This window comes from Parus major, chromosome 5, assembly GCF_001522545.3.
Source record: "Parus major isolate Abel chromosome 5, Parus_major1.1, whole genome shotgun sequence".
Lineage (NCBI taxonomy): Eukaryota > Metazoa > Chordata > Aves > Passeriformes > Paridae > Parus > Parus major.
In genome coordinates this window covers 57790660-57804765 of record NC_031774.1, presented here as the reverse complement: position 1 = coordinate 57804765, position 14106 = coordinate 57790660, and the positions used below count along the sequence as shown (strand labels likewise).

The 14106-nt window shown below is 43.2% G+C and overlaps 1 protein-coding gene across 3 annotated transcripts; it reads left to right on the top strand.

Annotated features, from left to right (window-relative positions):
* Positions 1–48: 48 nt before the first annotated feature.
* AP5M1 (adaptor related protein complex 5 subunit mu 1) lies at positions 49–12042 on the top strand. Of its 3 annotated transcripts, none has more exons than XM_015632304.3 (8): positions 50–204; positions 3896–4541; positions 5867–6094; positions 6567–6706; positions 7441–7526; positions 7629–7744; positions 8724–8820; positions 9888–12042. In XM_015632304.3, the coding sequence occupies exons 1-8, from the start codon at positions 137–139 to the stop codon at positions 9959–9961; spliced, it is 1455 nt and encodes a 484-aa protein (XP_015487790.1). In that variant the 5' UTR covers positions 50–136; the 3' UTR covers positions 9962–12042. The 3 variants fall into 3 exon arrangements, with proteins under 3 accessions (XP_015487791.1, XP_015487790.1, XP_015487789.1); XM_015632303.3 differs by lacking the exon at positions 9888–12042 and adding an exon at positions 9505–9699 and having other exon boundaries at positions 51–204; XM_015632305.3 differs by lacking the exon at positions 9888–12042 and having other exon boundaries at positions 49–204; positions 7610–7744; positions 8724–8815.
* Positions 12043–14106: the final 2064 nt, after the last annotated feature.

The window sequence follows — 14106 nt, the reverse complement described above, 5'->3', positions numbered from 1 at the left end:
CTCCGCCCGCCGGAAATGGGGCTGCGCCGGGCGGTCACGGCGCGGCCGCGGCTCCTCCCCGGCCGCCATCGGCACCGGCGGCATCACCGCCGCCATCGGCACCGCCGCCACCATCGGCACCATCGGCTCCATCGGCATGGCCTTGCGGGCGCTGTGGCTCCTCAGGCACGACCCGGCGGCCGGTGGCGCCGTGCTCTTCTCCAGGTAGCCACGGTACCGGGGAGGGGGCGCGGGCACGGCGGGCTGGGCAGGTCCGAGGGTCGGGCTGGGTGCCCTGGGGGATCCGGGTGATCTAGAAGGGATCCAGGTGCTCTGAGGGATTCTGGGGGGACCGGGTGTTCTTGGGGGAACTGGATGCTCTTGGGGTCCGGGTGCTGTGGAGGGAACCGGGCGCCATGGGGGGAGCGGATGCCCTCAGGGGGCGCGGATGTTCCTGAGGGGGTCTGGATGCCCTGGAGGAAATCCTGGTGCCCTGAGGGGTCTGGGTGTCCTGGGGGACACTGCTGCCCTGTGGGGCCGGGCTTCGGCCCCCAGAACAGATGTAAAAACACCAAAACCGTCTGACTGTGAATAAATCCCTCATCTCGGCCTAGCGGCGCTGGATGCTGTGCGTTTCTGACCCCGATTTCCAAAAGTTCAGAATCACGTTCACGAAATGTGCTTTTAACTAAATATGGGGGCTTTTTCACAGCTTCTGCATTTTGCAGTTGAGTTTCCTAGCTCTGTTCCTCTTTCTTGTGTGTCACTGTAAGCATTTTGCCCAGCTCCTCTCCATCCTAACATGGAAAAGGACAGGGCAGTGATTGTGCAATACTGTCAGATTAACAAAATGGACAGAGTAGAAAGCATATATTATTTCTTGTATTTTACTTATACTCTTTTCATGTTGTTCTGTAGCTGTACAAAAATTAGAGTACTTTCAGACAGAAATTCAGCTTTCTATTTCATGCTAATTTTTGCATATAAATACCCTTTTCTAAAGTTATTGCAGGACTTTTAAGTTATTGGACACTTAAGAGTCCTCCAGAGGGAGAGTTTTTATTCTGAATTCTTGCAGGTATAAAGTAAGACTTTGGGATAGGCAGGTTACTTTTGTTGAGCTGGCAAGATTTGTTACCTATTTTTTTTTTTTCTTCTGTGGCTTCAGAGAAATCCAGACAATGAGAAGAAAAATAAAAGTGACATACAGCCCTAGTCTGAATTCAGTAAAACCAAAAGAGAACCTAGTAGTAAAAAAAAAAACAAAACCAAAAAAATAAGTAGACTATCTTCCATCTTCAGGTGCAGACAGATCTCTCCATTGGACACTCCTCTGATTGTTTTAGGATTAGTATTATGGTCCTTGTATTACCTACAGGACTAGAGATGAGGCCTCCCCTCTACAAACACAGATAAAGAGAAAGCCTTGTCCCAAAACCTCGGAGAGTGTAATCACCACGGAGCAGGGGGGGCTGGTGACAGGGATGTCTGAAGTGACTTGTCACACAGTGAGCGGCAGAGACAAGGAGTAGCACTCCTTTGAAAAGGGCAAACTATCCTTGATGCTTCAAGTGATTTCCAGACTTAGATCTTTCAAGTTCCCAGAGGAAATAATAGGGCTGTGGAAGCCCCAAATTTATCCTCCTAACTGACCTTAAATTCAACAAAGCGCGCAGACAATATAAAGAATGCCCGGATCACATGGAAACTGTTGGTTTCAGGACTTAGGCACTCAGCTGGAGATACGTGAGCCCTGATCTTTAACCTCAGGGAAGACATCGGGGACATCAAAGCATTCCCCCCCACCTTTCTTTTTTTAGCTAATCATAACTTAATTCAGGCAACAAGGATGGTCTATCTCTTGAGTCACCAAAGCTCATTCATCCCTGAAAACTTTCATCTTGGTTTTTTTTTTTTTTTTTTAAGTTTGCATCACTTTCTAGAAGGGAATACTGAAAAACTGGGCTCTGAAGGGCTGACTAATGATCTAATGACCCAGCTGGTAAAATTCAGTGGGAGGAGGAGGAGGCTGCTGTGGTGTGGGGACAGCTTCAGCAAATGGAGCAGAGAGACTGGGACTAAGATAGAACCAGACTGAAATATCTCCTCTTCCCTTGTTTTGGAAATGTTGGCCAAAAATAAGAGCTGTTCAACAAGGTTGCACATGCCTCTTATCAACACCCTGGCTCTGCAAAGCCTCATAAATTTTAGAGCTGTAAACCTACTTTGTTTCTTTGCCCTTCAGAATAAAATGTGAGACCACAGGGGGAGGTGTTTTGCTGTCATCTGTATCCTGTTTACAAATTTTGCAGCCTGGCTTTGCTCTGTGTTTGCTTTTCCCTTACCAAAAAAAAACCCAACCCCAAAAGCCCTGGATGCCTGATTAAGAATCAAAGGAAAAAAAGCACAGTCACTGAAAATAAGCCTGAGGAAGTGTAGCTGTCTCCAGCTACTCAGTTAAGAAAAGATGATGTAGGTGGGACTTAGAGGCAACGGATAAGATCCATGGAAGTGCTCAGGAGCAGGAGGGAAGTGCTACAGATGGAGGTCATAGATATAACAAAGTCTCACCTTTCTGGGATGGTAATTTAAGAAGCAAGCTGTCAATGTGTCCTTAAAAAGATGGTGTAAAAAGGACACCAAATGAGGACATTTATATATCTCTGCATTTTTTTTTTCTCCCATGTTGGTGTGCAAGCATGGATCTGAGTGCAAAACAAACATCTGAGAACATCTGCTTCAAGATGATCCATAAAGTGATTTTAATTTTGCGTGTGTGACCGGCGATGGGCACTTTGAGGGTCTGTGGATAACTACTAAGGAAATCCACAAAACAGAATGTGGGAAGGGCAGGCTGTCAGCAAACTTCATGTAAGAGACACTCAGGGGAGTCTACAGTTCCAAAGCAGGGCAAAATCAGTGCATTAATGGAAGTAATATTTTTTTATTTTCTCAGCTATATATTAAATGACAATTCCTCCTGATGGATTTAGGTTACCTTGAAATTTGTCCCACTTCCCTTTAAAAAAACAATACTGCTGCAGGACAAAAAATCCCAGATTTAGTTTTAAACAGTTAATATGATATTCCTCAAATATTATCTCTAGAAAATTTGGAATTAATTATATGTATTGGTACAACATAGCAATTCTAAATTGTACAAAACCTCTGTCTATGACATTACCGTTACATCTTAAATACTTGATAAAATGAAATGATGAAAAAGTCATAAAAGCTTTAAGTCACATATATTGCATGTGCAGTGTGGAATTATTATTATTATTGGAATTATTGTTGTTGTTGTTTTGTTGTTGTTATTGTTATTATTATTGTTATTGTAGTTATAGCAGCAAAGCTGTAGCACTAGTATGCTCTATCCAGGCAAAAAGCTGTTGTAGTTGCATTTTATCACATAGAACATCCATTTTTGTAAATATCTGAGAACCTGTCTTCAGTATAATCTAACATCTTAAAAATATTTGAAAGTTCTGCACTGGTGGGAGTCATTCCTTAGTGTGGTACAAACATCCTGTACCTTTGTGTGACAGCCAGCACAGAAGGGCAGATCCACATTTTGTTATAAAAAATATGTATTTACTCATGAGAATGTATTTACTCAAATTTTAGATTCGCTAGAAAGAATCCTAACTGCTCATGAAATGTTTTTTTGGCAGTGTTTTTTGTTCTGATCCCAGCACTGCTTCTGTCAAGGCTTCCATGTACACGAGGTTATTTTTAGGCCCAGTGGGCTTTGGGGAGCTGTTTGAATAATGAAGAGAAACTCAATATCAATAATCCAAAGATTTTCATAATGCTTTTGCAGCCAGGAGAGGGCTTGGGTGGTTCTGTCCCTGGAAGCTCTGTTTTGGGATGATATTTCAGGTGGCACTGAGCTGTTCCCGTTCCCTCCCCGCAGGCGCTACCCCACGGTTGAGCTGCGCGCCGAGACCTTCAACGGCTCCACACACGTCCCTGTCCCCTCGGACAGCGCCTTCCTCAAGGCCCTGCTCTTCGAGCTGAGGCTGGTGGACGAGCACGTTTTCGTGGAGCAGCGGGACACCTGCACCCGGATCAACCATTCCTGCGTGCATTCCGTGTCCACCGCCGCGGGGGAGCTGTGGCCCGTGCTGGCCTTCCACAAGAGCGGCCTCATCTACGCCTGTGTCCCGCTGGTGGAGGGGACCCTGGAGCCACGGCCACCCCTCCTCACCGTCAGCGGGCTCTCGCAGGGACTGGCTCTGTTGTTGGGCATCGTGGACTACGTCTCTCCCAGCCGGAAAAACGAGGCTGAGCTGAACGCAAAGATCGGGCAGCTCCGAAATCTGCTGGTCCAGGCCTGTCCCCTGGGCACCCCCCTGAACACCAACATCCGCAGCCTGAGCAGCTCCTTCGAGGACATCCAGGAGATGCCTGCGGATAAGGATCAGCCAGCCTGGAGATCCAGCACCTACAAGGGCAAACCTCAGGTTAATGTCTGCATCACTGAGAAGGTCAAGTGTATGCAGTATGACCAGAGGGATGTGGTGGACACGTGGCAAGTTTATGGAACTGTGAACTGCAAGGTGAGAGCGTTTGATGTGCAAAGTAGTTTCTGTGCAAAATCAGTGCTCATTCGATGTAAAATGATATACTGAGCTGAAAATTCTCCTGATTTTGTCTTCTGAGTCACGTTCAGAGGTTACTGGTACTTTTGACTGCTTGGCCACGTGGCCCTTACTCTAAATGAACCACTGAAATGCCTGAATTTGACAAAATATGTCCAGGCTGAGATGTCTAAATGTCTTCTACAAGTGTCTACCTGAGCATTTTTAATTATTTTTCCTGCCAAATGAAAGTTTAATCTTCTTCCTTATGGTTCTACAACGTTTTGATCCCACAAATGCTGGTGTTCCATAACATAAGAGTAGTTGATAAAGAACCTGGTGAAAGAAACTGGATATATAATTTTTTTTGATGGTTTGAATGTGACAGTGGTTTTCACTGTAGAATCCCAGAGTGGTTTGGGTTGGAAGGGACCTCAAAGCTCATCTCATTCCAACGCCCTGCCATAGGAAGGGATTCCTTCCACTAGACCAGGTTGCTCTAAACCCTGTCCAGCCAGGCCTTGAACACTTCCAGGGATGGGCTTCCCTGGGCATTGTTTAATATTAAAATATCTCATTGTTTAATATTGCAAACTGAGGACTATTGACCAAATACATCCGTAATAATTATGAAATATATTAAGATTTGTAACTGTAATTTGTACTATAATTTATTCTTTGCTCTGAATTATGCTTAGGAAGCACACAATATTATCTTGGCACACTGCATTTGTAACTACTGCCAGTGTTTTACAAGGAGAGAGACCTGCTAATAAAGTGGTAATTTAATTATTTGCGTGAAGTGGGATACTCATGTCCAAAGGAGGCTGACCTAAATGCTGCATTTGCAAAGCCTGGGTCATTTCCCACCTGCCATGCTGGTAGGGACTGTGTGGGTGAGCAGCTTCCTGCTCTCAGAGGGACAATTCCCAGGGTGTTCTGCAGGGTAGGTGGTTGGCCTTACACAAGAAGAAAGCCCAGGTGAGAACATGGCCTGCTGAACTGGCACAGGGAGGGTCAAAACAAAGGACACTCTGCTGTGACAGAGCTGGTATGGGATCACAGAAGCCATCCAGAGCATGCTGGAATCCATTAAGTGGATGTTGTAAAAGCAACCTAATTAATTAAATTGTGTGTGAGTCTGATGTCTTAGTACTGGTGGTTAGTACTAATGATGGAAGCCAACTGAAAATTGGTAGCGATTTTATTTATTTTTATTGCTATAAGTGTGTTTTATTTTTTAACATCTCACTGTGAATTGGTTCAGATATTTTAGGATAATGTCTTGACTTCCTTTTCCCAAGTGTGACATAGAGGGATCTGCACCAAACGTCACCCTCAGCCTGACCCTCCCCACAAACGCGCCCCCGCTCCAAGACATCGTGGTCCATCACTGTGTGACTTCTGTGGACCCTGCCATGCTGATGTCCACCAGTGTCGAGCCTCTGCATGATTCTGTCTACAATGGGCCTTACAAATTCCCTTTCATTCCTCCTTCAGATTCCTTCAACCTCTGTTACTACACTTCCCAGGTAACAACACCCCTGACCCTTGCTGGTTTTGAGTGTTCAAACAGAAATAAAAACACCTGTGTTGCTGGGCATGCTGGAGTGAGTTTGAGTCCAATATAGATAATAAAAGATTTTATATAATGGTTTTTATATAATAATCTGCTTGGAAGGCACTTAAGGACTTGAGTTGTCTGAGTCACATTCGGAAATTACTGTATCTTTGTTTGGCAACACTGTTCTTACTTTAAGTCATCCCCTCAAGTGCTTGAATTAGACAAAATATATCCAGGCTGAGATGTCAAGTGCATGCCCCCCAATGGCCCCCGTGGCCAGTCTCTGCATCACAAGGAGCCTGAAAAGTTTAGCACAGTCACTAAGTAATTAATATATGTCTGTGGTCTATTTTAAAGTGCTTTAACAATGAAAACAGTATATAACTGATCTTGTGATGATGGTGTTAATACAGCTTGAGAATGAATATAGTTTTTTCCAGGTTCCTGTTCCACCAATTTTGGGATGTTACCAACTCGTTGAAGAGGGATCACAGATAAAAATAACGGTTAATTTAAAGCTCCATGAAAGCATAAAGAATTCTTTTGAGTACTGTGAAGCTCGTATACCTTTCTTCAACAGGTAAGACTAAGGAAAGCCTAAATCAGTTTCTTCCATTTCTCTGTTGTCTTCCCAAAATGAACTTGTCAGGAATCATTATAACAAATTGTGCTCCATCAGGGTGCTACCAGTTAACACCAACATTGGAATTCCTTTAATTTCCAGAATATAGAATTATGCTAGAATATTTGGTAACATTCCAAACACTTATGTTGCTCATCCTGTTTCCCTGTGGTATTTTCTCATGTGAAATACTGCCACAATCCCCCAGGTGGATTAAGCTGGAGATCACTCCCAACCCAGGGTTACCTGTTCCTTAAGACTGCTAATCCTAGCTACAGATCAGCTTATCAAAAATACAGTTATTTCAAATTAAAACAATAGTTTTCATCTAAGCCTCTCTGACATCTGCCATGACAGTGCTGCCACAACCATGCTGCCATGTAATTATCATGAAAATTCAAAGATGGAATGATACAAAGTTACTGATGCTGATCACAGTGTTAGTAAAACACTATCAGTGAACTAAAACATCAACAACGTCTTTGTGATTACCTGGCTGACAGCATGGTAATTTCCTCCTGCTCTGTAATTTCTTCTCATAAATTAGCAGTGAGCTCAGATAGGTGTGATTTGTCTGTATGTGCACAAATAATGTCTGTGTGCATTTCCTGGCTTTCTGTAACAAAACAGGCATTAACAAGTGCTGAATGATAGTAATTCCAGTGGTTTTATTTCTCCTCTCTCACACGCAGGGGCCCCATTGCTCAGTTAGAGTCCAAAGTTAGTTATGGCCAACTGGATTTATCCCGGGAAAAGAGCCTCCTGGTTTGGGTCATTGGTAAGGACCTCACCCCTGTGACTGCCCCTATCTCCCCCAGCCCCTTCTCTGCAGCCTGGGCACAGCTGTGTCACTTCTTACAGATGCTGTCTCTGCCTTTAGGACAGAAGTTCCCCAAGTCTTTGGAAGTTTCCCTGACTGGAACTGTGTCTTTTGGCACCGCAGGCAAAGAGCACCCGACTGATTACGTGTGCACTGGGAACACTGCTTATGTAAAAGTAAGTCACAGGTTCTGGGAAAAGAGGCCTTAGTAGTCACTTTTTTATTGTCTTCAATTGGAGATACATTGATCTAAAATCTCATATTCTCACCATGGACTTTTGCTTTCCTTCCTAGAGGATTTGACATCCTGTCACTTTGGAGTACCCTCGTATAACTCTTTTTAATTCTTGTTTCTTTTTTCTCTTGATTCTGCTGTGCTTTTTCTGCACTTCTCTTCACTCTTGGATTTCTCAGCTTCTCTGAGCTGAGCTCTTTGGGGATATTCCTTCACGGGGAGTCCCACTTATTTCAGTTCTGCAGGTTAGGACAAAAACTCTAAAGCTTGTTAGGATCTTGTTTCTTGTATTTATTAGGATGTTATCACAAAACTTGGCAGGTCTCTCCAGACTTTCTACACAAGTTCAGTTCACTGCAATCTGGCTCATTTTGTTCTGATGGTCTAAAATGGCCCTGAACTACGCAGTTCTTTTATCTTTATATTCATTTGTATCCAATTAATAATAGACACGTATATTATTTTTCTTAATGACTCAATGACCCATTCTCTGTGTACTGCACTGCAACATTTTCTATCCAATCACCTATTATTACCCAAAACCTCTAGAAGAAGAACATGAAGAAGAAAGAAGGAAAAGAAACAATATTCTAAATCCTCCATCTTGTCTTCTGCTTTCTAAGCTAACTTTAAACTAACTTTTTCACCCAGTGACTTAAGAAAACTTTCTAATCTACACACTTACACTTTTATTGTATCTAACTTTAACAGTTGTTTCCATGTAACACCATGAAAACATGCTCATAAATTTCATGTTATATGAAATTCAGTGTTCTTCTGGATCTCAGAGCCAGGCATTAGAGACAAGTGCACAAGCTCTGTGTTTCAGACTCCAACACCCTTGTACACCTAGATTGCCAGGATTTGCACAGCAAGGGTGACAATATGTATCTGATTGTGTTTTCCCTCTCTTTTTTCAGCTGTATTTTAGGATCCCAGACTTTACACTTACTGGATGTTACGTAGACCAGCATTCTGTTCAGATCTTTGTTCCAGGGAAGCCCAAAATTACTGCATGTGAGTTGCTAAAATTGAATTGAAATTATGAAATTACCTAACTGAAGTTGGACTTTGGTTCTCTGCTTTTGAGTTGGGGTTTTTTTTGTGATGTTTAGAGCATCCCTGGAGTAGGGACTGGCCTCTCCCTTTGAGATGAGATCTCTTACCAAGTCAGCCTCTCTCTGGGGCTCCCCCCTCTGCCCTGTGCTGGTTCCTATGCTCTCCATAATGGCAGAACTTTTTTTGGGTGACACAGGGAATGATCCTCTCTAATCTGGCCCCTTGTTTAGGACACTTTTGTCATAGACATTTTGGGTCTACACTGTTAATTTTGTGACAGGTTACACTCAGCCCTAAATTGTAACACAGAAAAAACAGCTTTTTAATGTTTTATATTGAGCATGCAATTTATATTCATTGAACAAATTCCAAGCCATCCACCTGCTTTTGACTTAACCTCTGTTTGAATTTTAAGCTCATGACTGATACATTAGTAAAGGTAATTGAAGCTGAGACTTTAAATGTCTCATTATCAGAAACGATTTTCAAATAATAGTAAGAGTCTTACAGTTTAAAGAGCCATTATACCTTTTCTGTAAACTGGTAAGGATGGATTAGTAGTCACTTAACTTGGATGAAGGAATGTCTGATTGTAAGGCACCCTGTAATGCTTATTTTTCTTGCCTGTTTTTTTCCCTTTAGCCCGGGAACTGATTTCTTCTGATTACTATATCTGGAATTCCAAAGCACCAGCACCTATGGTGTACAAACCCTTACTTGACTAATGCACATAGTACATTAATGTACTAATAATTTTTATATTTAAACAAAGCACAGTGTTAATGAGATTTATGTAATGATACAGTAAAATAAATATTCTTCAGCACTTTTGCTTTCTATGTGTTCTTAAAAATTTCTGTTGATGGAAAACAAGAGGTCACTTGTCTTAAAAACATGAGTTGGGTTTAAATTGTTGAGTTCTGGCTCACAGCCTAGAGAGGACAATTTGAAATGTACTTGCTGTGGCTGGTTTTACTTTCTCTTCTAAATTTAACTGGTACAAAATAATGTCCCTGGTGTGACAGGTACAGACATTGAGATCTCCAGTTACTCCCAGTTACTTCACTGGTTTCCCATTGCAGGATGGGAAAGGTTTTAGCATCCTATTCCTGTCCTGAAGTGACAAGAATCTCATCCAGCTCCAGATTCAGAGACCAGTTCAAAGCAGAAATTCTTTATTTGTACAAGATGTATACAGAATACACACCAGTCAATAGTTTACAAGGACTTCCAAGAGGATGAGTCTGGCATGAGCAGCACTTCTGAAAGTGGAGGCAAGTTTAATTAAGGAATCTTTATTGCTTCTGCCAGTAGAAGTGGTGAGTTACCTTGCAGACATGTCTGTGAACTGCTTGCTGTGAAAGCAGAGGTGTGAACTGTGTTTTTCAGCTCACAAGACCAGTTCTGAGGAGACAAAATCAGCCAAGCTTGAGGAGATTCCAGAAACCATCAATGAGTTTTTCCAGGAAAAGTTGGCGGAAAAAGTTTCAATTTACAGATGCAAACCTTGGATTTTGAAATCTGCAGGAACACAGGAAATGGACTTTAGGAAAGTTATCAGGAAATGTGCAGATTCTGAAGGGCTGGTGAGGAGCTGCCAGAACCTGGAGAGCAGCACAAAAGCAGAGGATGCTGAGTCCTAACAGAGCTGCTCCTGCCCTGCCTCGTGTTTCACTGTGCTCTGTGGGGTAAATCAGATTAGGGATTGTGCAAGGAGGGGAGTTTTAAGCTATAATCTGAAAAATACTTAAATTGATCATCAGAGTAATCTGATGGGTTAGTTAAGTGTTCTAGAGGGTGGATTTGTTCCTGTGAAACACAGCTGAGCTGAAACTGCTGTGCAAACTTAGCAAACAGAGCTATGCTCTGTGCCCAGTTTCACACAGGTGATGTGTCTGTTCTGTTCAGCAGCAAAAGGGGAGTTTGTGATTTTGCCCAGGACCCAGCCCCTCCCTGCTGGAGTTGTCCACGTGCCTGGACACCACAGTGTGAGTGGGAAGAGGAGCTCTCTCTGCAGGAAGGGTTTAGAGCATGTTCTGGACACCAGGCCACGGTGTTTGGCTTCCACCTACCCATGAGAAAGGTGGGAGCTCTGCTCTGCACAGCAGCACTCTGCAGGAGTGGATTTTTTTACTCAAATACCCCCCAGTAAATTCTGGGAAGCAATGGCACTACCTAAATTCATGGTATCTTAGGAGATCCTTTGCACTTAATAGAAGGGAATTCTTCTAAATCCTGATCCTTTGTTTCCTCTTGCCCATGTCTGACTCTTTCATGGTTGAAAATTTCATGAGTTGTGGTGCTCAGAAATGGAGGGCTCTGGCTTTGATAAGCTAAAAATGCCATTTATTTTACAGAAGCTGTGAATTGAAATGATGAACTGGATGTATGAACTGTTTTGCACACACCCAGAAGGGCAGGTTTGGAGGGAGGGAGGGGGAGGTGACATTTCCCTTCTAGCCCTGAGCAGTTTTTCACAACCTCACATCAGCCATCACCTGTTTTGATTTGTTATCAAGGTTTGCTCCATAATTGCTGCAGTGCTCTGCTCAGGGACAGCTCTGCAGTGAGAAAAGTGGGGGAAGGAGCCCTGTCTGCCTTTTTTAAGAGTGGCTGAGATCTCTCTGCAGATGTGAGTGTGCAGCACACCTTGTTCTTTGGAAAGCACCAGGAACAGGGAAGGCAGAAAAACACACCAGCACACAGCTTCAGCCAGCCTTGTGCAACCCCTGTGGGACACCCAGGCTGGGGGAGAAGCCAGAGGGAGAGCTTCTCCTGGCCTTTGGAAGGGCCCATGCTCATGGATCCTCCATAAATATTAATAAGTTATTAAGTAGTAAGCTTAGTAGTAAACTCACTAAATTAGGGGACTCTGGGTAGATAACACTGGAAGAGTTCAAGGAGTGACAAATGACAAAATTTTCTGTATTTCTCTGTTTGCTCTAGTTGGCCAGATAATTTCACTGTTTCTTTATGTGCTCTGACCACTTGTCCTGTTTTCTGAAAGGAGAAAAGCCCTTCAAAACCTAAATCAGGAAGATCTGATGTAGAGCTCACATGAGCCTGAGGACTCCCAGGGCAGAGCTGGTACCTAAGAGAGGTTCTGGTGAGCTCTAAAGGTGATCAAGTTCAGTGGTGTTCCTTTAACTCTTTAATAAAATAAACAAGTTTTTAATCCAACAGTTTCTTTAAAAACGTGTTAAAGGGAAAAAAAACAAAAATTGTCTTTTGGTACAGAGTGCTGTTTCTTCTACCAGAGTGTTTGCTGCTTGAAGTGCTTCTATTTGTAATTTTGTCACAGGCATGGATTATATCTTTGTGAAGGTAACTTTGCACAAAGATTTTCCTAAAGAAGTGGCCAAAGAGTTCTCCAGACTTTGTGTTGTGTTTCAGAGGGCCAGGAGAAAACAAAGATGCAAAGAACTGAAAACAATAAATGTAAGGACTTAAATAATGGGTTGCAAACCTGACATTTTCCCCCCCACTCACAAAAAAAAAATACTGGGTATAAATATTGAAGTGTTAATATGGAACTCACTTCATTAATGAAATTAATTTGTTTCATTTCATTAAAATTTGGGAGTAGTGTAAGAAACAGCAATTAAAATTAATTTAAAGCAAATGCACACAATCAAAGCTTTTGAGGTGAGACTGAACATTAATTGACAATGAGAATTGATGTAACAGACCTCTAAGAAATTAAAACAATGCAAAACCCATGTATAACCCACTAAACACAGCAAAAATGGCTGAGATTTCTCAATCCAGTGGTGTTAGGGAACCCTCATTAAACATGTTTCAGAGCCCAGCTGTTTTGTTTAACGCTTGTGGAAGGTGTGGAAGGAAATGTGGAATTTACACCGAGGTTCCCAGAGGCTGAGAAGCTGCAATTCCTGTTCCTCTCAGCACAGAAGGGAACGAGTCCCCCTAACACAGTTCCACGTTGTCAAGTCTGTCACTGAGCACTACTCAGCAATTTGATGCTTTTCCAATTTTCTGGAAGCCCTTTCCTCCCACCAAGGTATTTGGTGACAGCTCCAAGATGGTTTATACCAGTTCCTCAAGATCTTTGGGGTAAATCCTGTTCCTTCAGGTAATTTGGAAGCAGTCACTTTTTTCACATAATTCAGCCCTTGCCACCTCTGCATTTTTTTGCTGTTTTTACCAGGGTTAGCTGCTGTGGCCATTTGTAACCAGTAAACACTGAAACAACAAGGCATTAAACATTCCATGGTTGTCCCCTGTTTATTCCTGCTGTCCTAGGAACTGGCCACACTTTGTGCTGTTTGTACAAGCCCTGCTGAGATTTAAGCCAGGAGGGAGTTTGTAAGTCCATGTTTGTCCCTCTCTACTTCTGCTGACTCCCTCACCACCACCTCCCTGTTCTCTCATCCTTAGGGGACAGACAAAATAAAAGATACTTCCAACACCTTTTACAGAGGGGAAAGCCAAGCCCACACAAAGCTGAATGCATTCTGAGACGGTGGAAAATCTCTGCAGCCCTCGATCCCGAAGGAGGCATTAAATGAGAATTTTGTAGATCCTAATTTGGGAAGTACAAGCTTCTCTGGGAGAGCTGCTGTAGCTCTGTATGGCTGTCAGTGGGAATCCCACAGGGGCACCTTGGGGTTGCTTCTAAATTTCAATCCCATGCCTCTATCCCCCTCTTGTTACCAAAATCTTGCCACACAAACCCAATGCAACAATTCAGGTGCAGAGAACAGTGATTTAACTCTGGCTGTGACTACCCTGGACATCCTGGGGCACAAGAAGGACCCCAGCATGGGGAGAGGTGCCACTCATTGACCACCTAAAATTCCTCTTCCTTATTCCCCCAAATCTTGTGTTGCACCAAGATGCACCAATTTGCTGATTTTTGGAGGAATGAGGTGGTAATTTAATGAGGTGGTAATTTAATAAGGTGGTAATTTAATAAGGTGGTAATTTAATAAGGTGGTAATTCTCCCTGCAGGGGAGCAGGACCTGAGAGAAAAAAAGGCTCTTTTCCCCTAAAAATGGGGATTCTCTCTCTTGTGTTAGAGCATTGTCTCTTCACCCACACCCAGATCTGAAGGACCACAGGGTCATTGCTTACTGCAGCCCTGCAGCAGGCAGGACACCCAGCCAGTATTCCCAAGAGGCTTTCCAAGGAAACCAGCATCCTTGGAACTGGAATGCTGCATGTGTGGGAGGACAGCAGTGCCACAGCCTATCCCAAGCCAAGGGGGCCAGGAAGGAGCTGGA